Consider the following 27,460-nt stretch of genomic DNA (forward strand, 5'->3'; position numbering starts at 1 on the left):
ACTTGCTATAGGCATGTCGTGCCACTCTCCGTATCTCAAATCGTCCATTTGATACTGATGTCCATTGATACGGCTTTAAAGATGCTTCAAAGACGGCAAAAACCCATACGTCCTCGCGACCGAACAGGATAAACTCAATGCAGACAGCATATAACCACATGTCAAAAGCCCTCACGTCGTCCTTGTGTAGTGTAGCGACGTATTGGGTTTTGACGTTGCAAGCATTTCATAATCTGCAAGAACGTCTATGGGTTTACCGACGTGGATTTTGTCACTGGCACATAGGTTAGCCATGACGTGTGGGTTTTCGCCGACGTAGTGGGTTTTGACTGTGTCACTTCCGTGCTTTTCAAAGACGTGGAATTCCAAAATTTGTTTTTCCTCCCCAAAAAGCTTTTTTTGGTTTTTGAAAAAAATCCTCATGGCATGAAATAGAGCTTGCAAGCTGGTCACAATGGTGTAAAAAACGAAAAATGACCCAAAATTGACATGTGGGGTTTTGACTTTGGACGGCAGAATGGTTGGACTTGGTGCTTCATGCTTCCTTGTCTGCCGTTTTCTTTGTTTGTTAGCCATTGCCGCAAGATACATAGGTGCCTCTACTAGCGAGTCTAAAAAATCGGGAGGGGCAAACCATCAACATTTGTTTCTTTGCATATAAAAAGGTATACAAATTTAACAAAGAGGGTATTTAATGCAGGAAATTTCAATACGTTTATGAAAATAATGCAACACGTAAAGCTGATGCAGGCGATGTAAGGCGGCCAAACCTTTCACTTACTTTTTTTGCGGTCCTTCTTCCGCTGTTCATGGCCTGTGGACATTAAAAAATATAGTTAACATTAGGAATAGAACCACTTAACCATGTAATTCTGTTAACATTACATGGTTATGCATGAGAACATAAATTTGGCCGGGGCGTCGCAAGTCCATCTACGACACGTCGCAAGTTACGACACATGTCCCGTCGCAAGTTGTGTCGTAGCGAAAAAGGAGGGATGTTGAGGAAAGAGGGGTTTGTCGGAGGATACGACAGAACGTAGCTACGACGAGGCTTAAATACCCGCTTTACTCGAGAATTTAAAAGGCTACACGATCAGCTGATCCCGTAGTAAACGTCAGTAAGGTCGAAAACTCTATCACGCATAACGGAACATTCGCCTTTCTGGTTTGAGAGCTTATGAGACAGCCAGGTCAAGCATGTTCTCTGATTCTGAAGCTTTGTCTCAACTGGGTGACTTGTGATCGCTAACGCTCACATAATTTGCCATAAAATTTGGGGTCGATCACAGGAGATTCGTGGCTAAAGAGCATCTAGAAGCTATGCTTTAGAAGAAATGAGTTCAGAGAGTTTGAAGTCACAGAGAGGTAAGAGAGTTGAAGTTGGAGGTCACAATTGGAGGTTACAGAGGTCATCTGGGACACGTCAGGTCACAGAAGTCAACTTGGGGACACGTCAGGTCACAGAGGTTAACTTTGGGTCATCACAGAGCTCAATTGGAGGTCAACTGGGACACGTCAGGTCACAAGAGTCAGCTTGGGGTCATCAAAGAGCTCAATTGGAGGTCACGGAGGTCATCTGGGACACGTCAAGTCACAGAGGTCAACTTGGGTCATCACAGAGCTCAATTGGAGGTCATATGGGTCATCTGAGATACGTCAGGTCACAGAGGTCAACTTGGGGGTTATCACAGAGCTCTATTGGAGGTCATGGGGGTCATATGAGACACGTCAGGTCACAGAGGTCAACTTGAGGTCACCACAGGGCTCAATTGTAGGCCATCTGGGGACACTTCAGGTCACAGAGGTCAACTTGGGGTCATCAGAGACCTCAATTTGAGATCAGCTGGGACACGTCAGGTCACAGAGGTCAGCTTGGGGTTATCAGAGGTCACTTAGAGGTCATAGAGGTCATCTGGGACACGTCAGGTCAGAGAGGTCAACTTGGGGTCATCACAGAGCTCAATTTGAGATCATCTGGGACACGTCTGGTCACAGAGGTCAGCTTGGGCTCATCACAGAGCTCAATTGGGACACGTCAGGTCACAGAGGTCAGCTCGGAGTCATGAGAGAGCTCAATTGGAGGTCATATAGGACTCGTCAGGTCACAGAGGTCAACTTGGGGTCATCACAAAACTCGGAAGTCATCTGAGACACGTCAGGTCACAGAGGTCAGCTCGGAGTAATGAGAGAGCTCAATGGGAGGTCACGGAGGTCATCTGAGACACGGCAGATCACAGAGGTCAACTGGGGTCATCACAGAGCTAAATTGGAGTCATGGGGGCCATCTGAGACACGTCGTTTTTGGAATTGGGAGAATCTTTTGGGGGATGCCCCTCGCAACGTCCAAGATCGCCTTTCTGGACTCGCCAGTAGTTGCTGGAATGATATAAGGCTGCTTTGTATCCCTGAATACCCCAATGAATTTGAATATAACATATTATGCACCATTTTTAAACACTCGCTGGCACGGATTGAGGCCTCACAGATGATCCGTCGGTTCAAGCTCTATAACTCGCGTTAGCGTCAACGGATTGTAACCAAATTTTAACTCAAGTTCAAACAATTTTACACTAACCATGTAAATTTCGTGACCATGGCCCGAATGACCTGTGACCTGTGACCTCTTCCTCAAAGCAAGGTTAGCTTACGACACAACTTACGACTGCTATTTCAAATTCGTAAGTTGTGTCGCAAATCAGGCAACTTGCGACAGGCTTTACTACTTAAGTAACGCTACTCATCGATTGATCCCTCCAAAAACGACTTACTACACAACTTGCGACACGTCGCAGTTACGACGAGGCTTACGACGCTCTGGATTCCTCCGGCCAAAAAGATCTTTTCGCTTCATGTCTTGTTAAAGATTTTGAGTTTGTCGTTTCGTTAGCACGACGTCCCCTAAACCTGCACCTGTCTACTGCTTTTTTTTGCCACCCCGAACAAGAACGACTGAGGAGGGGGGGGGGGGGGCTTGATACGACCCCACTTACGTTTCGCTCCCATGGAACTAAAAACAGCAAATTTTCATGGGAAAGGGGCTCATGAGTCCTCGCTCCCTAACTACATCAATATTTAGAGGGTTTGCATGATAAAAGCCAGCATTAAAAATAAAAATGGCGCTTTTCAGCACGAAACGCTACGTGTCTCGAAAAAAAACATAAAAGCTAGAACAATTAAGATAGCATTCGATAACTTAGAACAAGCCCTATCGAGCTTTATCAAAATATTTTGTCTCAATACGTTAAGCTCAAGATTTCACCAAAGGAGACGCAGTGAGTGTTGCTTAAATACTTTTTTGCATATGACATTTCATATGTAACAGATTTAGCAAAATTGCAAACGAGGCCGAGGGTAGACGAGGTTGGGTGGCGGGCGGCGCTTCACGCCGCCATCGAGCTGCTATTGCAAAAAAAAAAAAAATCGCCCATGGGTCGGATTCCCTCCCTCCTCAGACGGACGTGAGTAAAGGCATTCTCGCATGGACAATGCAGTTATTGAGCGATACGCTTATTATCCTGCATCGATCGCAGTGCTTCAATAAATGCATATGAACTCACCTATGCAATTGCCCTCCCACTATAAAACTTCAGGCCGGACTATAGTCTGTTCCATATCAAGCTTGCGGTCGGAGTCCCCTTGGCAGTTCCAGGCAATTCGCTGAGCGCGCTACTCCATTCAATAATTTGAGTCTTAGAATGTAAGATGTATGCACAGAAATCACGCACTGCCTTCAACAGAGCACTTCAGCCGCAAGCTTGACATGGAACACGCTATAGATGTAGTGAATGCGCCTCACCTCCTTCATCGTCCTCTTGGCGATCATCAGCCGGACCGCCCTCATTTTCAGAGCCTGGCTCGTCGAAGTCCTCTGAAAACCGTCTCTGTCAGATTTAAGAATATGTGTGATGCAAAATAAGTGCCTGCCATAATGGGCAAGCATTTCTGAAAAAAAAAAAAACGCTGAACGGAACATATGTGCTACGGTGGTACCCGGACTGCTTTGGCTATCCGCGCTCGTCCTTAATCTGAAGTACAGCACCATGGGTCTGCATATAACCTAGTAGTACCAGTGAACTTTAACGGTCTTACATTGCCTTCGCTCTGTACGATTCTCTTCATGGTGTTATTGCATTGCCTCTTTAACACTACATTGCAAATTAATGCTTTAACTGCATGAAATGTCTGCTAAAATGACAGACGAATGGTGATGTTACGATTAGCACATGTACAAACGATTAGTTACCTTCAGTGAGCATCTCCTCCAGGCTCCGTCCGCTATATTTTGAGAGGCATCCTTCGTCCAGCTTCATCATCAGGATGGAGGCACGCGTCAGTTCGTGAGTAGCGTCTGACAGTCTGTAGTACCCACGATGCACGTCTTTGTCATGTCCCATGTGCCGGGTGAGCACCTCCATATCGAATTCACCCATCTCTAGAATCTGGGACGTTGTAGCACAATATTTCCGTAGTTTTGTTGCATGGAAGAGATCTGCCCTGTTTAGTGCCATGTCCGACAACTGCTCTTTAAGCACCACGCCTGCGTTGTAGTGTCCTGTAGTCCTCGCCAGAGGGTTTGCGAACAGATACTTGTTATCCTTGTCAATGTACGTCTCCCGGTTGTCTACCAGTAGCTGCAGCGGAGCCGCGCAGTCGCTCGGTATCAGGGTGGGGACCTTGTTCCCGCACTTGCCGCGGGACATGACGACGTCGAGCTCGTTGAACAACTTCTTTTCTGTTTCACCCATTGACTTGTTCACTTCTTCTACCGTCTCTTGTTTGTACATCTCTCGGTTGATCCATGATTGCAGCAGGATGCTGCTAAGCTCCTTAGGACGGCGTTTGTTGAATACTAGCAAACGGGCGAGAACCGCTTTGCTCAGCCTTGCATAGTCTGTCATGCCATGTATTCCCTTTTCTGTCATTTCTTTCACTCGTTCCTTCATTTTTTCGGTGAAAAGCTTCAAATCGCTGGTAAAGGGCAGCATGTCTTTCTTGTCATACTTGTTCGACTCGCGGTTCTTCAGCGCTACGCTGCTGATCTTCACATTCCAGAATTGGTCCACGTGATACAAGAACGCCTCAGCATCTTTCACTTCGCTTTCTTCTTTCTTGATCAGCGCAATGCCCTTCTTGAGAGCAGCCAGCTGTCGTAGTTCGCCTCCAATCCGCATGGCCTTTGAAGGAGTTTTGTATGTGGGCAGCCCCGTGTGGGCGTTTAGCTTGTCCTGCTCAAACCCACAGACGGATTTGGTGGCACTTACAACCGTATCAAATCCTTCGCCATTGATCAGCTCTTGCATGCTCTTTCCGGCTGCTTGGACAACTTCGCCCATCATCCTTAGGCGCTGGCTTATCTGCGCAAAACCCGACCTTCCAAGTTTCGCGTGCAAGTTGGCACCCCACTTCTTCAGGAGTTCATCGTTCTTTATGGTCTTCGTAACTGCATCGTCGTGCATACGAGACAATATGTCCTTGTGATACCCAGTATTTTCTTCTTGGCCGTCACTCAGGAGCGTCCGGCTCTCTGCCAGCACCGTGGGAATGTCTGGGCATTCTGTTTTGCGAGCCACACAGTGATGTTTTATGTGCTGCATCATGTTGGTTTTAACCACAAAAAGATAGCAGTAAGGACATGGCACGTAGTCGTCCACGGACGCCTGGTCCGACTTCCTTCCCAAGATCATGTCACCTTCACCCCTTTGTAGGACGAGTTTGTTGTGCTCCATGTTGCCTTTGTTGATCATCACGGTGATTTTCATTTTTCGTTCCTGCTCAGAATCACACTCCTGTATATCCTTGACTTCCTTCTCGTCACGGTGGACCGTCTTGATATGGCGCCATATCAGATTTCTCTTTTGCTTGCAATATATGCAAACATTTTTTTTCCGCACTTCGCCGCACGATGCGCCGTTCCTCGCCGACTGAGATGTACGCGACTGAGAACTGTGCTGGGGCGGAGCCACCTCAACACCGTCGCTGACATCAGACTCAGCTCCCTGTTCTCCGTATTCGTTCTCCTCCAAATGGTGGTTCTCGGGAGCCGTGATCTCTGTTTGATTGCACATCAAGTGCTCAGGAAAAGTCCATGTGCCATGGTCCCCTGCATCCTGGACTGAAGCCCTCGAAGTAGAGCAGGTGGGTGACATAAGGTCGTACTCGCTTGCAGAGAACGGCGTCATGTCGATCAGTTCAGTTGGCAGTGCTGTTGAATAAGAGGTTTTTACTGACCCACAAACTCCCGTCTCAGAGGTAGGTGGGGAAACACGAGACGGGGCTCCAACCGTCGCCCCAGTAGTTGTACACAGATGAAGAGCATCCCATCTTCTAGCGTCCGGGGTCGGGACGGGCGGCAGGCCTCCAGCCGCAGTCTCGGAAGTCGCACGCAGATGACGGGCATCAGCCCGCCTTCCCGCTTCAGAGGTCGGGACGGGCGGCGGGGCTCTGGCCGCAGTCTCAGAAGTCTCACGCAGATGATGAGCACCCCACCTTCTAGCGTCCGCGGTCGGGACGGGCGGCGGGCCTCCGGTCGCAGTCTCAGAAGTCTCACGCAGATAAAGAGCATCCCACCTTCCAGCGTCCGGGGTCGGGACGGGCGGCGGGGCTCCGGTCGCAGTCTCAGAAGTCTCACGCAGATGAAGAGCATCCCACCTTCTAGCGTCCGGGGTCGGGACGGGCGGCGGGCCTCCGGTCGCAGTCTCAGAAGTCTCACGCAGATGAAGAACATCCCACCTTCCAGCGTCCGGGGTCGGGACGGGCGGCGGGGCTCCGGTCGCAGTCTCAGAAGTCTCACGCAGATGAAGAGCATCCCACCTTCCAGCGTCAGAGGTCGGGACGGGCGGCGGGGCTCTGGCCGCAGTCTCAGAAGTCTCACGCAGATGATGAGCATCCCACCTTCCAGCGTCCGGGGTCGGGACGGGCGGCGGGCCTCCGGTCGCAGTCTCAGAAGTCTCACGCAGATGATGAGCATCCCATCTTCCAGCGTCCGGGGTCGGGACGGGCGGCGGGCCTCCGGTCGCAGTCTCAGAAGTCTTACGCAGATGAAGAGCATCCCACCTTCCAGCGTCAGAGGTCGGGACGGGCGGCGGGGCTCTGGCCGCAGTCTCAGAAGTCTCACGCAGATGAGCATCCCACGTTCTAGCGTCAGAGGTCGGGACGGGCGGCGGGGCTCCGGTCGCAGTCTCAGAAGTCTCACGCAGATGAAGAGCATCCCACCTTCCAGCGTCCGGGGTCGGGACGGGCGGCGGGGCTTCGGTCGCAGTCTCAGAAGTCTCACGCAGATGAAGAGCATCCCATCTTCCAGCGTCAGAGGTCGGGACGGGCGGCGGGGCTCTGGCCGCAGTCTCAGAAGCCTCACGCAGATGATGAGCATCCCACCTTCTAGCGTCCGGGGTCGGGACGGGCGGCGGGGCTCTGGCCGCAGTCTCAGAAGTCTCACGCAGATGAGCATCCCACGTTCTAGCGTCAGAGGTCGGGACGGGCGGCGGGGCTCTGGCCGCAGTCTCAGAAGTCTCACGCAGATGATGAGCATCCCACCTTCCAGCGACCGGGGTCGGGACGGGCGGCGGGGCTCTGGCCGCAGTCTCAGAAGTCTCACGCAGATGAGCATCCCACGTTCTAGCGTCAGAGGTCGGGACGGGCGGCGGGGCTCTGGCCGCAGTCTCAGAAGTCTCACGCAGATGATGAGCATCCAACCTTCTAGCGTCCGGGGTCGGGACGGGCGGCGGGCCTCCGGTCGCAGTCTCAGAAGTCTCACGCAGATGAAGAGCATCCCACCTTCCAGCGACCGGGGTCGGGACGGGCGGCGGGGCTCTGGCCGCAGTCTCAGAAGTCTCACGCAGATGAGCATCCCACGTTCTAGCGTCAGAGGTCGGGACGGGCGGCGGGGCTCTGGCCGCAGTCTCAGAAGTCTCACGCAGATGATGAGCATCCAACCTTCTAGCGTCCGGGGTCGGGACGGGCGGCGGGCCTCCGGTCGCAGTCTCAGAAGTCTCACGCAGATGAAGAGCATCCCACCTTCCAGCGTCCGGGGTCGGGACGGGCGGCGGGCCTCCGGTCGCAGTCTCAGAAGTCTCACGCAGATGAAGAGCATCCCACCTTCCAGCGTCCGGGGTCGGGACGGGCGGCGGGCCTCCGGTCGCAGTCTCAGAAGTCTCACGCAGATGAAGAGCATCCCACCTTCTAGCGTCCGGGGTCGGGACGGGCGGCGGGCCTCCGGTCGCAGTCTCAGAAGTCTCACGCAGATGAAGAGCATCCCACCTTCCAGCGTCAGAGGTCGGGACGGGCGGCGGGGCTCCGGTCGCAGTCTCAGAAGTCTCACGCAGAAGAGCATCCCACCTTCCAGCGTCAGAGGTCGGGACGGGCGGTGGGGCTCTGGCCGCAGTCTCAGAAGTCTCACGCAGATGAGCATCCCACGTTCTAGCGTCAGAGGTCGGGACGGGCGGCGGGGCTCTGGCCGCAGTCTCAGAAGTCTCACGCAGATGATGAGCATCCAACCTTCTAGCGTCCGGGGTCGGGACGGGCGGCGGGCCTCCGGTCGCAGTCTCAGAAGTCTCACGCAGATGAAGAGCATCCCACCTTCCAGCGTCCGGGGTCGGGACGGGCGGCGGGCCTCCGGTCGCAGTCTCAGAAGTCTCACGCAGATGAAGAGCATCCCACCTTCTAGCGTCCGGGGTCGGGACGGGCGGCGGGCCTCCGGTCGCAGTCTCAGAAGTCTCACGCAGATGAAGAGCATCCCACCTTCCAGCGTCAGAGGTCGGGACGGGCGGCGGGCCTCCGGTCGCAGTCTCAGAAGTCTCACGCAGATGATGAGCATCCCATCTTCTAGCGTCCGGGGTCGGGACGGGCGGCGGGCCTCCGGTCGCAGTCTCAGAAGTCTCACGCAGATGAAGAGCATCCCACCTTCCAGCGTCCGGGGTCGGGACGGGCGGCGGGCCTCCGGTCGCAGTCTCAGAAGTCTCACGCAGATGATGAGCATCCCATCTTCTAGCGTCCGGGGTCGGGACGGGCGGCGGGCCTCCGGTCGCAGTCTCAGAAGTCTCACGCAGATGATGAGCATCCCATCTTCTAGCGTCCGGGGTCGGGACGGGCGGCGGGGCTCTGGCCGCAGTCTCAGAAGTCTCACACAGATGAAGAGCATCCCACCTTCCAGCGTCCGGGGTCGGGACGGGCGGCGGGGCTCCGGTCGCAGTCTCAGAAGTCTCACGCAGATGAAGAGCATCCCACCTTCCAGCGTCAGAGGTCGGGACGGGCGGCGGGGCTCTGGCCGCAGTCTCAGAAGTCTCACGCAGATGATGAGCATCCCACCTTCTAGCGTCCGGGGTCGGGACGGGCGGCGGGCCTCCGGTCGCAGTCTCAGAAGTCTCACGCAGATGAAGAGCATCCCACCTTCCAGCGTCCGGGGTCGGGACGGGCGGCGGGGCTCCGGTCGCAGTCTCAGAAGTCTCACGCAGATGAAGAGCATCCCATCTTCCAGCGTCAGAGGTCGGGACGGGCGGCGGGGCTCTGGCCGCAGTCTCAGAAGCCTCACGCAGATGAGCATCCCACGTTCTAGCGTCAGAGGTCGGGACGGGCGGCGGGGCTCTGGCCGCAGTCTCAGAAGTCTCACGCAGATGAAGAGCATCCCACCTTCCAGCGTCCGGGGTCGGGACGGGCGGCGGGCCTCCGGTCGCAGTCTCAGAAGTCTCACGCAGATGAAGAGCATCCCACCTTCTAGCGTCCGGGGTCGGGACGGGCGGCGGGGCTCCGGTCGCAGTCTCAGAAGTCTCACGCAGATGAAGAGCATCCCACCTTCCAGCGTCAGAGGTCGGGACGGGCGGTGGGGCTCTGGCCACAGTCTCAGAAGTCTCACGCAGATGAGCATCCCACGTTCTAGCGTCATAGGTCGGGACGGGCGGCGGGGCTCTGGCCGCAGTCTCAGAAGTCTCACGCAGATGATGAGCATCCAACCTTCTAGCGTCAGAGGTCGGGACGGGCGGCGGGGCTCCGGTCGCAGTCTCAGAAGTCTCACGCAGATGATGAGCATCCCACCTTCTAGCGTCCGGGGTCAGGACGGGCGGCGGAGCTCCGTCCATCGCATGGGTAGCCGGTCGCAGCCCATGAGTCGTCATAGTCAAGTCAAGTCCAGGATATTTGTGGTATACATGATACTCAGTGGTGTGAGGAGGGGTTTCATCCACGCGGCCGGCTGACCCAGGAGATGAAGGGAGGACTTCTGGAAAGAAAAGATATGGCAACGCATAAGGAAGCATGGCGGTAGGAGGATGAATGCTGTCTTGATTTTTTAACCATCACCAGTGATTCGGCGAGTGATTTTAAAATGTAGGATCAGGTAGTGAGCCAAAAAAAGAACAATGTCTAAAGAAAAACCAGAAAAACGATTGAATTATGATGTGTTGATTAGCATAGATACAAGTAGATTTGGGTGGACTGAGTAACTGGTAACAACACAAATGTAGGCACCATAGTCACGTCTTACCTCGTCCATTTTTACGTGAGTGACGCTGCGCGCCTTTATGTCTGCCACGGGAGTGGAGAGCAGCAAGCAGCATCCTCTTCCCATATGATCCAGCTATGCGCCCTGTCAAATATTGATAGCTATTAGCTAACATAAAATACTAAAGGAAGTTTCCCAGCCAGCAATTGGTTTGGCTCAAGTCCGTTTTGCCCTAGCGACTCCGGCACGCCAGATTTGGGCCGGTGTAAACGGAACGCCGTCGGAATAAGAGTTTGGGTCGATATGGCTCTATTCCGGTTAACCAGTCTTTGCCGTAGCGTTCCGGAGCTAGTATGGCTTCGGACCGACAAGTCCGGCCGGCACTAGCGAGCGGTGGCCTGACCTGACCTTGCCGGAGGGGCCGTGACGTCACCGGCGGGCGGTCAGAGCGAGTCGGCAGAGCCTCACTCTACGCGGCCCGAGCGAGCAGTGAGGATCGGTGAATAGGACATAGGGGAGGGAGGGGAGGGGAGGGGAGGGAGGGGAGAGAGAGAGAGAGAGAGAGAGAGAGAGAGAGAGAGAGAGAGAGAGAGAGAGAGAGAGAGAGAGAGAGAGAGAGAGAGAGAGAGAGAGAGAGAGGCGGCCGGCCAATAATTAGGCAGCCAACACTGAGTTGAATGAAGCACACGATGCTGACAACGTTACGGAGTTAACTATAAGATAATGTCATGCGTTTAATGTGATTGGATTTTTCACTTAAATGCTTTCTTCCTTTGTGACCCACAACCCCTAATTTGGGGAGGACAAGCTGCCCCAACGGTTCCTGACCTTATGAAAAGTTGTGGGGCACCGCCCCCACGGCCCCAGAGTTGTGGGGGCTAGCTGCCCCACTGCCCCCGGTTCCCGCGCCTATGTATGAATCTATGAAATTATGTTGGTATATTTCCGATTTCGATCCCTCCAGTTGGAGGGGCTCAAATACCTTACGAGCCCCCCTTCCCAGCCGAAAAGTTGGAGGGGCTCAGCACCCCCTAGCCCCCCCCCCCGGCTCCCGCGCCACTGCCCCCCCCCCCCCAAGGCAAATCATGGGCATCATAGCATTTATTGCCCCCCCCCCCAAACTAACCGATGAGCCCCCATGGGGGTATGGGGCCCTGGCCCTTATTCGATTATCACGAGGCTCAAGAAACACACGCCAGCTATTCGCACAGCTCCCATACCGGTCTTTGAGGGTCCTACAATGACCTCTGAGGGTCCCTCAGTGGCGGTCATGCGCCCACCTTGACCGCTGAGCCCCCAGCATGACATTAAAAACTCAGACCACCAGCACGGCGCAGGTTAATAGCATCTGCAAATTTGAGCACTCTACTAAGCTATGCCTTCGTCGATTGTATTTACATAAATTTTGAACATGAGACCTAATACAGCTCTGAGGAACCCCAATCAGAACATTTTTCCCACCTTGCCCTTCACCCATTTAGCACTATACGCTGCTGGCGTCCTGTCAACCGGGTCTAGTATATTCCCCTTCATGCCTTGCAGCTTCAATTGCAATACTATCCTTATGTGTGGTACTTTATCAAACGCATTATTGAGGTCAAGGTATGCTACCTACATCAAACTGCTTTCTTTGCCAAAAGTGTTTGTATCTGTCGCAGCTTCAAAAAAGTCTAGGTTAAACATAAACAGCCTTTATTTAACTCATGCTGGATATTGCCTATCACACTGTTTTCATCCAAAGATTCTACCACTTTCCCCTAGATTATGGATTCCAATATTCTGCAAACCAAGGAATACTTCGACAGTGACTGTAACTCACCTCGTTTGGTATCCATCTGTGATTGGATAGTGGAGACTGACGCCAACCTGAAAACAAGTGTTATTGGCAGTCAAGGTGTGAGAGGTGCATACACTAAATATTGCCGCTTGTATCATTGAAACTTTTACATCCGTCCGCCCGCTCATTGCCAGCAACACCAACATGACTAGGGATCCAGCAAAAAGTGATTGATGTTCCCTCTCGGTCGAGGGCTGTCAGACGGAGAAGAATCTCCTGTACGAGGAGGTCGGTCGAATAGAATTGTGTCAAGGCCTGGAGACCACTCAATGAGTCAGATGGGCTCCTATGTAGCCACACTTATCTCCATAAAGGACCAATGCGCCGGTTTCTGAGAGACCTTGCCGGCTTCTGAGGGCCCTAGTAACGGCCAATGAGGGATCAGCTGCAATGGCTCCACACCCGTCTGTGATAGCCCCACGGCCCACACCAGTGTTTCTAAAAGCCACCACATCGGCACCTGCGAGGCCCCTCACGCCATCTCCAAGGGACCCACATCAGCGCATCGCCCGTAACCCTCGCCGTATTGTAGTAACATTAACCCTCGCCCGTATTGGTGTTTTTCCAGCCGCGAACGTATAGGTAAGGGGGCGGGGGCCCGTTGCCCCCCCCTTGCCGTTTCGCCTATGATTGAGCTAGAGTTTCGCAGAAAAAAAAACGAGCGTGTTGCCCGTGACGAGAGGAAACCGATGACACCCAATATTAAGGTCCTAGTTCATTGGTTGACCTTCCAGGTCAGGTCAAAGACCCAGAAGTCGGGAAAATCGGGACCTGTTAGAACGTCGTAGTGTGGCAGTGTGGCTGATATGGGGGCTTTCGGGGTGTTGATCACGAATATCATGTTAATTTTGATCACAGATGATGTCCTCATGCATTTTAACTGGGCCGGGTCAGGTCAGGTCAGGTCAACCAGTAGGGGTCCTGCCGGGTCTTCGCAGTAGGTGTCAACCGCCTCTGACAGCTTCGTAACATGTTACGAAGGCACCAAAACTACTTCGTTAATGTTCATATGGTTGCTAAATTCGAATTCAGCTCCAAAAACTAGCCTAGAAACATGTAAAACTCGAAAAAGTGAACCGAGGTCATCAAAGGTCAATGACCTGACCAGACCTTCAGGTGACCTTGACACCCACCCTAATGCATGGGGGCAACATCATATCACATGTTTGAACGCCTGAAACCACGAAAAGACTGGAAACGCGCGGCTAATGCGAGCCGACATACGCCGAACCGCGATTCCGGCCAAACATGGGCTCGAAAAGTAGGTCACAGGTCAAAGGTCATTTAGGTCAGGGTCATGAAATTTTTAGGGTAGGTGTAAAATTGAATAACCCGAGGGTACTGAAAGTTTCGTCGCGATCGGCCGCTTTTTACGCGAGTTATTCGCGAAAAACCGAGGGGGCCGTTCGACCCCTCCCCTACACGAACGTGGGTTAAGGGCCTACATCGGCGGCTCTGAGAGTCCCCAAACCAGCGTCTCTGAGGGCCACGTACCAGTGACTGGGCCAGTACCAGTGATGGCCTCTTACCAGCCTCTGAGTGTCCTTGCCAGTCTTAGTCTATGAACTATGAAAGGCCACTTTCCACTTTCAGGCCACTGTGCAGGGCCACGCACATGCCAATGATGGCCCCACCAGTGTCTCTAAGCCCTAAGGCCCCGCGGCCCGCAACGGCGGCTGTGAGGACTCAACACCAGCGCATCTGACGGCCTTTCACACCGGTGACTGAGGAGCTCGCTTGCTTCGTTTGCTCGTAAAATACCATGCACATTAGGCACACTCCTTGGGCATAAATGGTATTTTTACGTGCCAATTTTTAACATTTTCTCAGGGCAGACCGTTTTAAAGAGGCCTGTCTGCCAGTGGGACCGGACCCACCGTGCCCCCCTCCCATCGAAAGGTCCTGGATACGTCCCTGCCTGGGCTGACCCCGGGCCCCCGGGTGACTCGCGGGCCCCTTCAAGAGCAGGTGATCCCCTCGTGGGCGAAATCCTGGGTACGTGTCTGACGTACATCGTGCATAGTTAATCCAACAACTATTTGTCATGTTGATTTGATTTTTTAAAAATAAATTTAGTCCGAACCTTTTGATGGGAACACGGGCGTAGGAACGTCATGAAAAGTGGGTGGGCCACCCTGTCAAGGGGCCTCCTTTTCCAGGGGGCCTCCTATTTTCAGGGGCCTCCAACTTTTGCCTCGTCCTGCCGGCTGCTTTCAAGTATGACCTCCAAATCTAGCTTCTGAGATCGAGCAGATGTACCCAGGGGCGTAACCGCTTCAGCGAACAGTGCGGGAAGTCCGCACCATTTTTAAAACTTATTCTCCCTCCGATTTTTTTTTAGAATCTATATGCCGCAAACGGTGCATGACCCCTGAAAACCCTTACACAAATGTCTTCCTCGTTTCCCAGGTGCCCCCATTAGCTTTATAGGCGCCCTCTTTGGCATATAAGCGCCCTATGTATAGTCATCAGAGACATCCCTATATGTCCCACAGTCGCCCCGTTGTCGCATACAATGTGCGCTTATCATAGGCGTCTCTCTTTTATGGACACTTGAAGGCGCCTCTCTTTGCCATGCCGGCGCCCCTGTTTCTTATGAATGCACCCTCATGGCATCGATCCATTGCAGTGCAGACCTCTATTGCATGTGGACGCCCATATATGTAGGCCTCAGAGGCACCCCTCTTTCGCATTAAGGCACACCTAAGGGCTTCATAGGCGCCCTTCTATTGCACGTAGGTGCCCTACTGTCTCAGAACCGCTCCCCTTTGGCATGCAGACGCCCATCTTTCGACAGAGGAGCCGCTGTGGTTCTTAAGACGGCATGTTACTCCCAGACGCAGATGGGGCTCTCGGAGTCGGGACCTTCAGTCGATGATGGGTGCCCGCCAGATGTGGACCCTCGGAGACGCCGGTATGGGGCCCTCTGAGATGCCGGTATGTGGCCCTTAGAGACACCGGTGTGGAACCCTCAGATACTTCAGTGTGAAGCCCTTACAATTGCTGGTGTGGAGCTATGAATGCGCTGGCTTAAATCCCTCAGAGGCCGGTACATGGACATTAGAGCTCAGTGAGAGCTTGGCTTGTGTGGTGCCTTCAGTGGCCTTGTGGAGCCGTTAGACATCAACATTCAACATGGTGCTCTCAGGAGCCGGTGAGTCCTCAGAGTCACCGGTGTAGGGCCTTCAGAGCTCCGAGATACTGGTGTGGGGCCCTCAGAGGTGTCGGTGTGGGTCCTTCATATGTACTTATAGAGCCTTGAGATGCACAGGTGTGGTGGCCCACAGAGGCGCCGGTGTGGGGCCCCCAGAGCCACCGATATAGGGCCCTAAGAGACACTAGTATGACCCTCAAAGGCGCCGCTGTGTGGCGCTCATAAACACTGGTGTGGAGCCATCACAGGCGGGTGGAGCCGTTAGAGGCCGGAAAGGGCCCTTAGATGCCTACAAGGAGCCTTCAGAAGCCGGCGTGGCACCCTTATGGGAATAAGCGTGTCTACTTAGGACCCCTTGAGGTGCTCTCATGTGCTCTGTGGGGCTCTACCGAGCCGAAATATGGCCACGGCAAGTTGCCGCCACCTGGCTCTTCGGACTATCATTCTCAGGGGCCTCATCTGCCTAGTTTGAATAGAAGGGCCTCTCAGAAAATCAGTCTCATGGGCCTCCTCTGGCTAGTATAAATAGAAGGGCCTGTTAGACCATCAATCCTAGGGCCTCTTCTGGTTAGTATAAATAGAAGAGCCTCTCAGACCATTAATCTCAGGGGGCTCCTGTGGACAGTATAAATAAAAGGGCCTCTCAGACCATCAGTCTCGGGGGCCTCCCTAGAAAAGTGTAAATGTGGATAGAAGGCCCCCTCAGATTCATTAGGAGTGAACCTCTCTGACTATCAGTCTTAGGGGCCTCTTGTGGCCAGTATGAATATAAGAGCCTCTCAGACCATCGGTCCCAGGGGCCTCTTCTGACTAGTTTGGATAGAGGGCCCTCCCAGACCACCGGTTTCAGGGGCCTCCAGTGGCCAGTTATATGAACAGAAGGGCCTCACAGCCATCAGCCTCGGGGGCCTCTTCTGACTGGTGTGGATATGAGGGCCTCTCATACCATCAGTCTCAGGGGCCTCCTCTGCCTAGTGTGAATATAAGGGCTTCCCAGGCCATCAGTCTCAGGGGACTCTTCAGACTGGTGCCGGATTGAGGGACCTCCCAGTCCCAGACAGAAAGTTTTGGGGGGTCTCCTGTGGCCAGTATGAATAGAAGGGCCTCTCAGTCCATCAGTCTCATGGGCCTCTTCTGCCTGGTGTGATTATAAGGGCCTCTCAGGTCATCAGTCTCAGAGGCCTCCTCTGACTACAGTGTAGATGGATAGGCCTCCCAGACCATCAGTCTCAGGGGCCTCTTCTGACTATTGAGGATAGAGGGGCCTCCTCTGACTAGTGAGGGTAGGGGGCCTCGGCTAGACCGCCAGTGTCAGGGGCCTATTCTGACTAGTGTGGATGGAGGGGAGGGGCCTCCCAGACCACCAGTCTCAGACCTCCGACTAGTGTGGATAAAGGGGCCTCCCAGACCGCCGGTGTCAGTGGCCTCCCCAGACCAGTGTGGATATTGGGGCCTCCTCAGATCCACTAGGGCCTCTCAGGCCATCAGTCTCAGGCGCTTCGACTGTCAAGTATGAATAGAGGGCCTCCTTGGATCCATCACGGCCCCTTGGAGTCCGTGCGTGGGGATTCGTGGAACTTATTTTTACCAAGTTTGTTTATTATGGGAGGTGACGACGTCCTCTCAAATCGAGACGAGGGCCTAGAGTAAAAAGTGGGTGGGCCAAAACACATGGTTGGCCCCCACTCGAAAAGTGGGTGGGCACTTACCCACCTGCCCACCATTGGTGTACCCTATGTTCCAGTGTTGCAAAAGTTGCCGCTGATTGGTGTCTCCAGACACCAAAGATTTTTGTACTCAGTACTCATCATAGAAAAAAATATAATTTTGTACTCACTTTTCAGGGAAACTGAAATCAATGGGTAAACCCCATAACGATAGCATGCCAGTCAAAAGTTAAGTGTCCACTGAGTTAGAAATAAATGTAATGTAACAAAAACAAGCATTACCCAGCCACAGCCCACAACAATCACAAAGTTTAATTCGCCGAAAGTAAAGTCTTTCAATCACTGGAAGAAATTACCCAATCTACAACCACAACCTACAACCTAAAACCTACAATCTACAGCATCACATATGGTAGCTCGTGCTATGTCTGCCCTACCAATGCCAAATTTATAAGCATATAGGGAGTGACCATGTGCTAATTTAGTAAAGGAGAAAATGTAAGCAATTAATTTGTGCAGTAGCATAAGTCACAACTAAGAAATTGGCCAAACATGTCAAAATAGCAATAACAGCAGTGTCCAAGAGCTAAGTGGATTTCTTAAAGGCAATTCCGAGCATTCCGAGCCATTGCTAGATTTTCATTTATCTTCTTTGATGGGGTAAGAAAATACAAATGACATTTTGTAAGCATGATTTCAGAACCTATCCATACAACTTAATGTAAATAATAAAATGATTACAGGCAGTAAAAACAAAATTGTTTAAGTTTTTTAACCATGCAGGTTATCTACGAAGGTAGTCGTAAAGCAGGCGTCACACTTCTTTTTGCAACCAAGGAAAGGCGCTCTACCCAAAGTTGCTTTCTTATCGAACCAAACCAAACCAAACTGAACCTAACCTTACCTACAACCTACAACCTAGAATCTACCACCTAAACCACCTAAAATCTACAACCTAACCTAGTACCTACAGCGCCTCTCCTTGGTTGCGAAAAGAAGTGTGACGCCTGCTCTACTACTACCCCTACGAAGCCCCGAAACATCAATACCCAATAGGTACCCATATCATGCAGATATTATTATCATGTAAAACATTGGACCCAGCCCAATACCATCAAAGGTAAAGTCATTCAATTGTTAACTAGCATACCTACTTAGATTGAATTAAAATATTAAATTCAGTTGGTTTCTATGGAGCATTTAATCAGTAGGTATTTGATTGCATCTGGTTGCTTAGTTTGGTGGGTAAATTTGCAAAGGATGGCTGTCTGCATGGGGATATTGCATAAATTTATTAATATTTTCCGAAGTTGAATTGCGATTGAATCAACATTCAACAATGAAAACCCTAAAACTTACCTGCAACATCAACATAACCTCCACACTGACACCAACTCCACGTCCACACCCTCCGAAGTAATCGAAGTAACTTCACTTCAAAATGGGTGCAAAATGGCACAGTGTATATAAATACAAAATGGCAGATGCATGCTGCATTGCATAACAGGTTGTGCGCCACTTTGGCCTAAGCTGAAAGAGGCCATATAGGGAAATGCCCTGCGCAAATGTTCAAATAAACAGGATATTCAAATCGTGATTTTCAAATATGGTAGCTCTTCATATCAGAACAGCGACGTCTTTCCACTTTGTTCAAAATCTGTGCAAGTCGCGTGAGGTAATAAACCCGATTTATTACAACGTTCTCAGATGTCGCTGTAAATTTTTTTCCCGACCTTTCACGTTAAATCCTGACATTTCAATTTATTGCATCATAAGATGATGTAATAACCTGAAATGTTTTGAAATTCCGGTTTATCGCAACAAAATGATACAATAAATCGGGTTTTACAATGCATCACTCTTTTATTAAAGACGGATATGTATAAAAAAAATTATTGCCAATGCAGCTTTCATGGGATTTGACAAATGTGTTGCCGCATGAGTAACTAAACGTCTACTGGTCTCATTGAATACAGAAAATTACTACGAATTAATTTCCAAAAAGAAAAGAAAAACAAATGCATTTTGCAATTTTTGAAACAAAACTATACCTATGTTTAAAACGTATGCATTTCTTTTTGAAGTTTGATCTTGGGGAAAGTCTGTAAGTTCACTTTTAATATTTATTGAAATAATCCCCACGATAATGCCCGAGAACAGCTCTCGGCCTCACCTTATCCTGGACTCCCGATGATGAGTCCATGATCCGAGCCTGTCGAACGCTGACCTCTCCGCCCCTACCCGGCCCAGACGGCACTTCATCGGCAACTGACCAGCCTCGGGTGACCAAGAACGCGACCCCGTGCCCACCCCGCCGACCGGCTGCGCGGTCAAGGTCATTCAGTCCAGAGGTCTCCGATACTGGCTTTCACGAGCCAGAGGTCTTCGATACTAACTGAAACATCGGTCGACTCGAGACGAGGTCGATCGGAGGCCGAGAAGGCTAGCAACTATTTGTAGTGTTTCGCCAAAACCGGTATGTTTGTGTACGGCAGATCTTGCCGCAGATTATGCGATTTCATTCCGTGTGCGCCCTGTCTAGATTTAAAATACACTTGCTGAGGAGGCATGTCGACAGGCATTTATGTTTTTTTTCAGCCTAAAATGAATAGCAAGCACCTATATCAATAGCTGTCCATCTAAAACAGTGGAATGGTCCAGCCAATTATATTTTATTACAGAAGTGAACATTATTATCAAATCATTTACGCCCACAACAAACCACATATTTAAAGACAAACTCTTATTCATAACCTCATTTACAGAGGTGGAATTTTTAAACCATTCAAACCTAAACAATGTCAAAGCCAGCTACCTCACTCAAGAAAAGGTCGCCTTACATATACCACGACCAACATACGCACGGACGGTGAAAACGGGCACATTGACCGGACAAATGCACCTAGATATTTACCATGCTCCACCCTGCTTCAGATTCGTAGAATATACACAAAACTACGTACCTACAATAGGTACAAGAATAGATCCATAAAACATTGCCTGGTGAAGGAGTGAAACGCTTTCATAACAATAACCGGACACATAAATTGGATGCTTTATGAACCTCTTCACGGTTATTCGTGCTGGTTCATTAGACGTTTTGGCCTCCTGTCTAATCGGGCCCAGAACCGATAACCAATTCACGGTGGAACTAAATGCGACCACAACGGTGTTAATTGTTTATAATTTAGGCATGGGCGGCGCCACCGGGGGGGACGGGGGGGGGGGGGGGACAGGTCCCCCGCTATCGAAAGTTAGGGGGGTACAGTACCCCCCTATCGGCGAGGCCCGTTCAATAGTTGATAATAATGCATTGTAAAGTTATCCGTCGCATTTAATGCATCGTTCGTTAATCAAGGCAGGTTCTGAATAAAGATTGCTGTTGGGATGTATCGCAGGGGGTCCTGGCCATCTGCAAAAGGTGTGGAGCTGTGATGCCTATAAGTTGATCGGCAGGGCCTCGGGGATCGTGCCCCCCCTTTTTTGGGGCGCCAGGCAGGGTTATTACCTCCCCACCCCACTGCCAGACCCCATTGCCGACAAAACCAAGTTAACTGAAATTCCATAGATTTCCGTTTCTATATGGATATTTTCCATTCCTAATTAGTCAAATTCAAGCATGGCAGTTCTACCACAGGAACCATTTGAAATCTATGCCATTTAACCCCAGCACTTGTGGGGAGAAGTGTTCGGATAGATCACAGGCAGGGCCAAAAAAGCACGCAGTAGCCCAAGACCTTATAAATTAGGTAGCATCGGCTCCCTCTCATCAAGGGGTTCGATAGCACTCGTTTTTTTTTCTGCAAAACTAAGTTCGGTCGGCGGCCGAACGGCTGGGGGTCTAATCGAGCCCCCCCCTCCCCTTCTTACGTCAGCGGCTGTGAAAATGCCATTACCAGCTGTTGAAACATGGCAGTTGCTTTGGATGAGTGAACGAAAGTGTTTTAGGTACGTGATACGTGAAAGGTTCTACATGGAAACTGAGATACACCAGCTTATCAAATTGTGCTCACTGTGGTGCGCTCGGTTTTACCTTGACTAGTCTTTGAATTCTGGGGTGAAACAGACCAGTCAAGAAACCTGTTCCATAAGGAGAGCCACTAGGCACTAATGCTAAAGAGATGAGGGATGAGGTTTCCAGAGACCTTCATTGCCTCCCAAAGGGGGTGCCCCGCCATTTGCCAATCCCCATGCTGTGTTGTTACGATTGGAGGGTGAATATGAGAACGATGCAGGTCGTGCCAGCTCGATCATGACGAACACAATGGTGCCGACATCACAGCTCTACTGCCATTTTTGACGAAGTTAATCAACAAGGACCGGATCCTACCCTGGGGCATTTCACCTGCAGAGGCCGCCGGACCTGAGACCCTTTCACTCAATTTTTTTTTTTCAACGGTGCATGCGGCATGCGCTCGTTTTTCCCGCGACGCTCTTGGTAAGTAAAATCCATCAGAAAGTGTGATCAAATAACGGCTGGTGACCTTCCATGACCTAGCATGACCTTTTGTTTGAGTGACCACCAATGACATGACCACTGACGGCTAGCCATTAGCTGCACCCTGCCCGTTGCATATGGATCAGGTGGTGATGTCATGATTCTGAAATTATATTGCAGTTTTGGCGCACTTGTCAGAGCAGAAGACATTCCCACTTTTCCTCCATGGCTATATGATGGTGAAGCCATGAAGCTGACCAGACGTAAGATCGAAAATTTGAAAGTACGAAACGTAAGGATAGTTGGCACTGCTACTCGACACTGACCGACCGGTCGCGAACTTCCCGCCTCCGGATCTCCAGCCGGACACCCAATCCACTCGGCCACGCGGCCAGTATCCCTAAGCAATTCGCAGCTTGTAGGAAACCAGCTTTGAGTTGGCAAGACTGCAAATTTTGATTTAGAGGCAAGGATGCTTGAAAAGGTGATCGATCTTAGGTGTCCTAGGATAAGTTTGGAAACGGGATGCACCATTCGATGTGTTTTGGGCTTTGCCAAGTTTCGCGGCGTTACGTGCCTCGTTTTTTTTTTTGCATACACGATCAGTATCTACTTTTGGGATTTTCGGACAGCTACAGTCCCCGTCCCCCCCCCCTATCGAAAACCCGTGGCGCCGCCCCTGAATTTAGGCTATTAAAATGTGAATGCCATCAATAAACACAAAGTATTTACAAGTGAGCAGCGGTATATGCTCGCTGGGAGGAGGCCTATTACTTATGGAGCCTCCTCGAACTGATGGTCGGGCGGGCCCAGTGCCAAGCCGACTGGGGTCTGGACGGTGGCGCCGCGTAGCGGCCGATCCTGTAAGCCGCCTGCCGTCTGTGTGGCGAACTAAACCGACCGAACTGCCGCTGGGGGAAGCTGGTCGACTGACGGCGACTGAATTCCCTGCTCAGCACATTGGGCATCTCTCTCACCCCGTCCTCTGTGATAATTGAGGCAGTGTTTGGGTTTGAAATGGGCTTAGACAAATGTTTGAAACTCCCGTCCGAGCGAGATTGTTTTGCTCCTGTTTTAGACTGAAAGTTGATGGGACCACTCGAGAGGTGTGCTTTAAAAATCGTGCCAGTCACTGGGACGACATTCGTTGAGCTTTTTGTCTCAGAGTTCCAAGCTGTGGGATATGACGTTTTGGATTTCGGATCCACTCGTTCCACCGTGTATCGTGAGTATTTTCGGCCGGGCGAGCGACTTTCACTGGAGGCTTTCGCTTCCCGATCAACAGGTGACAGGTCGAAGCTCTGCACGTTTTTCGCCTCACGATAGCCCTGTGACCACTGAGCTTCCGCCGGCTGCCACTGCGGCCTGTGGTACGCTCCCGCGGAGGCAGCGTCTGCCGGCCTCACCGTGCGAAGGGTGGAGGGAGAGGAGCGCAAGGTGTGGTACAGGTCAGCGGTACCCGGGCGGTACCTCTGGGCTACCAGAGCTGCGGTACTCCCATCCGATCCACCGCCTGGTACTCGCGCTGCGGACCCCGCCGATGCCCTCCGCAAGTCCTCCCGGTACGCATCCCCAGGGGATGGCACTTCAGATACACGGCTGCTGCCATTAGCATCGCTAGCAGCACTGAAACTGTCCGAATTCACAGGAGCAGCAATAACGCTTGCGACATTGGTAGAAGCAGATGCCACCACGGGGTCATTCGATGTGCTGGCTGCGGTGGATGTTTCGGAGGAGGTCTCCCTGGAGTTGGACAGCGCCAGGAGGTTCTGGAACCTGCGCAGGTAGCTGTCCACCGTCTGCTTGTTGTACGGCGTGTACGTGGGCTGCGGCACGTGCGTCGGCGCGTTGATGATGAAGCTGCACCGGCGACCCTGGCGGCACCCCAGGTTGAAGGTCGGCAGCTTCTTCCCTCCCACCGTCGAGACGGCGTCTGGGGCCGTCTTGCGCGTGACGCTGGTTCCAGTGGGAGGTTCTGCCAGGGGCGCAGCGTCGGTCAACTGGGTGTCCTCTCCCGCTGGGCTCTGCTCAGCAGCCCCCGCCTGTGAGCTGGTGGCTGAAGGTTTGTAGCTGGTCTGCGAGGACGGCAGAGGCCGGGCAGAGCTGGGCCGGCTGGGACGGGCCCCACTGACCGGCCTGGGCTCGGTCGGGTGTGAGCTGGTCGGTCTTGAAGGCCGCCGGTGGGAGGACGAAGAAGGTCGGCTCTGCGGTCGGCTGGAGAAGATGAAACTCTCGCTGGAAGCCGGGTTGACTCCGGAGGTCCCAGTCGGGCGGGGATAGCTCGGTCGGACGTAGCTCTGCACCGCGGGCCGCCTCTGACCCTGACCGGATGAGTAACTTTGACCCGACGTGGAGTAACTCGCGGTGGAATGCCCCTGACCGGCCGTCGAATAGCTCTGGCCTGCCGTCGAGTAACTATGCACGGCCGCCGGTGGACGCGTCACTGGCCTCCTCTGCGCCTGACCGGACTGCGGCGAGCCTTTGAACCCAAACGGCCGCGACGTCACCACGAACGAGGGGAGCTTCACCGGCTTGCCGGCGCTCGCCGTCTGCCCGGTGCCCTCCACTCGGTTACTGTGCGTCCAGTCGGGGGAGCTGGTCGCCGCTGTAGGCCGTTTGACCGACCCGCTGGATGAGTGTCCCGGGTGACTGGCGGAGTGTCCTGTTCCGCTGGCGGAGTGTCCTGGGCTGCTGGCGGAGTGGACAGGCCTCGCTCCGCCCGGCCGCCGGGTCCGGTCCGAGGCGGTGATGATCCAGGCGCCGGGAGCGTGGTACAGCTGCGTTGGCCGCTCCGGGTCCAGCTGGACATTCAGCAGGGTGCTAGGGGAGGCGGCCGGCAGCACCAGCAGCCAGCAGGTCAGCAGTGGCAGCGGCAGCCGCATCATCGCTCCGCCGGGAGGTCAGCCTGACGGAGGAGAACGGTGTCAGTATGGGCCAATTAGAACCAGCGTGCGTCAGTATGGGCAAATTAGAACCATTATGCGTCAGTATGGGTTACGTTGTGTCAGAATGAATAATCCAGAGTTGTTATCTCCCATCTTTGAAGCTTCCTACATCCTACATGTATATCCTCGTATAAGAGAGACTCTGCTGAGGGAGACCTAACATCCGGGACTGGGAGGATGGGGGCTGGCCTATTGCCGTTTCGTCCCTATTTGAACTGGAGCCACGCATATAAAAAATGAGCGTGTGCGACGTAACGAGACGTAGCGACTGGTAACCATACACTTCACACTTTTATATACGCTGAAACCTACACTTAACCCGCGCCCCGTAGGGGTGGGGTGGGGGTGGGGGTAGGGGGAGGCAGAACAGCTCCTTGCTATTTTCCCTAGACATCTCCTAAACAAACTGCAGATATCGTCACCAAACTTTTAGAACCCCTCCAGGCATCAATTTTACACATTGTAGGTAGCCAATTTCTTTTTCAAAGGCTATGATAGGTTGACCACAAGTGACGTCAGAGTGTCGGCAGGTAACAGATCTTAGGGTGTGTGTGTGGGGGGGGGGGGGGCGAAAAGTCCCGTCCCCCTCTACGGGAGGCCTAGGGTTTGCCGATAGCCCTACGGGACGAGGGCACGATACGATACAATGGCTTCACTTTTTGTCTGGGTGAGATATATGTAGGATTTGACCTCAGGTCAGGGTAAGGTCAAACCCACTCAGCTCAAGAAGCTGGTTGAATGAGATCATGCTTATGTAACATGGCTTACACAGATGCCGCATGAAGAGAAAGTATGATGTCAAATGCTAGGTATTAATTATATTTTTTGTATTAACGATGAAGGTGCGATGGACAAGCCAGCAATGTCGAAAATCGACTTTTTCACGAAAAAGTTATTCAATATTCATGTATGTCAGATTAAAAATATATAAGAGGTGCTAGATAAACTTCCAGTTTTATCTCACTAACACTTAGTTCGCAGCCTTTTGCCAAAATCTTGCAACAAAAAAATCTTATATGAAATGCAGCATGGTTGAAACGGCTGAAAGTTCAGAAAGTGTGACAAAAATGGTGGAAGGGTCACAAAAGAGCCGACAGATGAGATGATAGAAGTTCACGAGTGCCGGATAAATCTAGCGTCGCATTATACGCTATGGCATCACGCTATACGAACTTCTTTATCTTCTCTCCATCCTCTCTCTCTCTCTCTCTCTCTCTCTCTCTCTCTCTCTCTCTCTCTCTCTCTCTCTCTCTCTCTCTCTCTCTCTCTCTCTCTCTCTCTCTCTCTCTCTCTCTCTCTCTCTCTCTCTCTCTCTCTTTCTCTCTCTCTCTCTCTCTCTCTCTCTCTCTCTCTCTCTCTCTCTCTCTCTCTCTCTCTCTCTCTCTCTCTCTCTCTCTCTCAGTCTCTTTCCCTGTCCTCTATTTCTGGCAGAAGCACTTGATGCCCACGCTAGGAACAAGAACGCCGTCAGAACCGGCACGACATACTAGGCATAGAAAGAAGCAGTAATTAGCGTTTATTCAAAGCAGTTATGTTTGAAAGCATTTTTGTTGAAAGCAGCAATAGACCGACTACAGGTCTGTTCAATAGATGAGCGCACATGGGAGATTCCCAGATTCCAGGTGAGCGAAGATAAGCCCGTCTCAAGATGGCGCTATATGTAACGCGGAAGCCGTTCAATGGATAACATCTTATAATAAAACACACGTAGGATAGATTGCGATGCTGACCATTCTAGCGGAAGAGACAAGCTTGTACCCCAGGGTAGGTATATTTAATGAGCTTATACCCGACATGGGATGGTATATTGATATGCTTGGGAGAAGCCGCTTGAGATTTGTGCGCTAAGATGTCTATGGATGTGCTATCATCGACTTCAAACAATATCACGCATCTTATATCGTCCACCGGTAAGTGTTCAAGTTCGAACGGCATACAATTATTGTGCTGTCTGAGAAGAGGAAATATTTTCCAAATTGCGCACAATTGATGCATCCGCATCCTTGCAGGCGGCTGATACCCTGCCGCGACCACACCACAGCTCAGACCAGCTGACGACCGCGGGTGTGGCGCGTTTGCCACAAGCCAGCTAGCAGCCCCGGCCGGGCGGCGCACCAGTGGCGAAAGTGGCGCACTCGGTATTGTCGCTGCGCATGCCGGCGTGTCCGGCGCGCTGCGGCATTCGTCTGGCGCGCGTGTGCCCTCACGGCGGCCGTCCAGCCGCTCGTGAAGGCTCGCACCGTCAGAGGCGGATCCAGCTCAGAGGTTTGGGGGGGGGGGGCAAACCATAAAAATTTATCGATTCTTTCCATGCATCGTCCATAGGCGTAATGTTAAAATCATGCCGTTTGGGGGGGCAAATGCCCATTTTGCCCCCCCCTGGATCCGCCACTGCGCACCGTGTCGCCTAGGGCAGATCATCCGACCCAGCGATCATGGGACCGACGTGACATGGCGTTGTGCGGGCCGTGCCCGACAGTCTACATCCATGCCTCGGAAGACTGGAAGTAGAAAGCAAATGCAGTGGCATGCTCTGAATTAATTTTGATGAGGTACAACATAAAGTCCATGCCTATTTACGGGAAATATTACATATAAACGTCGTCTACTATAGTTCTCTTCAAATCGTTGAAAAACACATCAAAATTAAACGATCGGGCGCTTTATTTCGGTGAGCAGGTTCAGTTCGTGGTGCGTCTGGCTGTGGTATCGTTTGATTTGGTCAGTGTCTGATGCAGGGGCGGATCCAGAAAATCTCCAAGGGAGGGGCCATTAGAAACCAGGAGGCCCCCCCCATAATCCCACCTGTTGGAGGCCCCATCTTCCCACTTGTTGGGCCCCCCCCCCCAAAAAAACTGCGTCTATTGAGCTTATCTAGCTGTTCAGGCAACATCTCAACATCTGTGCAGGCTTGGAGGCCCTCTGTGCAGGTTAGGAGGCCCTGTAAAAGTGGTCATCTCTGTGAGTATAAGAGACCTCCAAGT

At 52.1% G+C, this 27,460-nt stretch overlaps 2 protein-coding genes across 5 annotated transcripts in view; both read right to left on the reverse strand.

Moving 5' to 3' along the window:
* Positions 1 to 764: 764 nt before the first annotated feature.
* On the reverse strand, positions 765 to 18,737 carry LOC122368011. 4 transcript variants are annotated; one of them, XR_006254164.1, is made up of 5 exons: positions 18,453 to 18,619; positions 12,255 to 12,301; positions 10,478 to 10,579; positions 3,800 to 3,871; positions 765 to 814 (listed from the first exon to the last, which is right to left on the reverse strand). XR_006254164.1 is itself a non-coding variant. In XM_043341600.1 (3 exons), exons 1-3 carry the CDS (start codon positions 6,180 to 6,182, stop codon positions 774 to 776), a joined length of 2,049 nt encoding a protein of 682 aa, XP_043197535.1. In that variant the 5' UTR covers positions 6,183 to 6,525; the 3' UTR covers positions 765 to 773. The 4 variants fall into 4 exon arrangements, 1 of the variants encoding a protein (XP_043197535.1); XR_006254166.1 differs by lacking the exon at positions 10,478 to 10,579 and having other exon boundaries at positions 18,453 to 18,737; XR_006254165.1 differs by lacking the exon at positions 12,255 to 12,301 and having other exon boundaries at positions 18,453 to 18,674.
* A 1,009-nt stretch (positions 18,738 to 19,746) lies between these two features.
* LOC122368014 (mucin-5AC-like) overlaps positions 19,747 to 27,460 on the reverse strand; it is a 29,884-nt gene continuing 22,170 nt past the window's right edge. Inside the window, exon 2 of the mRNA XM_043341602.1 lies at positions 19,747 to 24,436. Within this exon, the coding sequence (XP_043197537.1) occupies positions 22,302 to 24,416 (2,115 nt within the window). The 5' untranslated portion in view covers positions 24,417 to 24,436 and the 3' untranslated portion in view covers positions 19,747 to 22,301. The remainder of the gene's footprint in view (positions 24,437 to 27,460) is intronic.

This window comes from Amphibalanus amphitrite, unplaced genomic scaffold, assembly GCF_019059575.1.
Source record: "Amphibalanus amphitrite isolate SeventyFive unplaced genomic scaffold, NRLGWU_Aamphi_draft 000914F_arrow, whole genome shotgun sequence".
Taxonomy (NCBI): domain Eukaryota; kingdom Metazoa; phylum Arthropoda; class Thecostraca; order Balanomorpha; family Balanidae; genus Amphibalanus; species Amphibalanus amphitrite.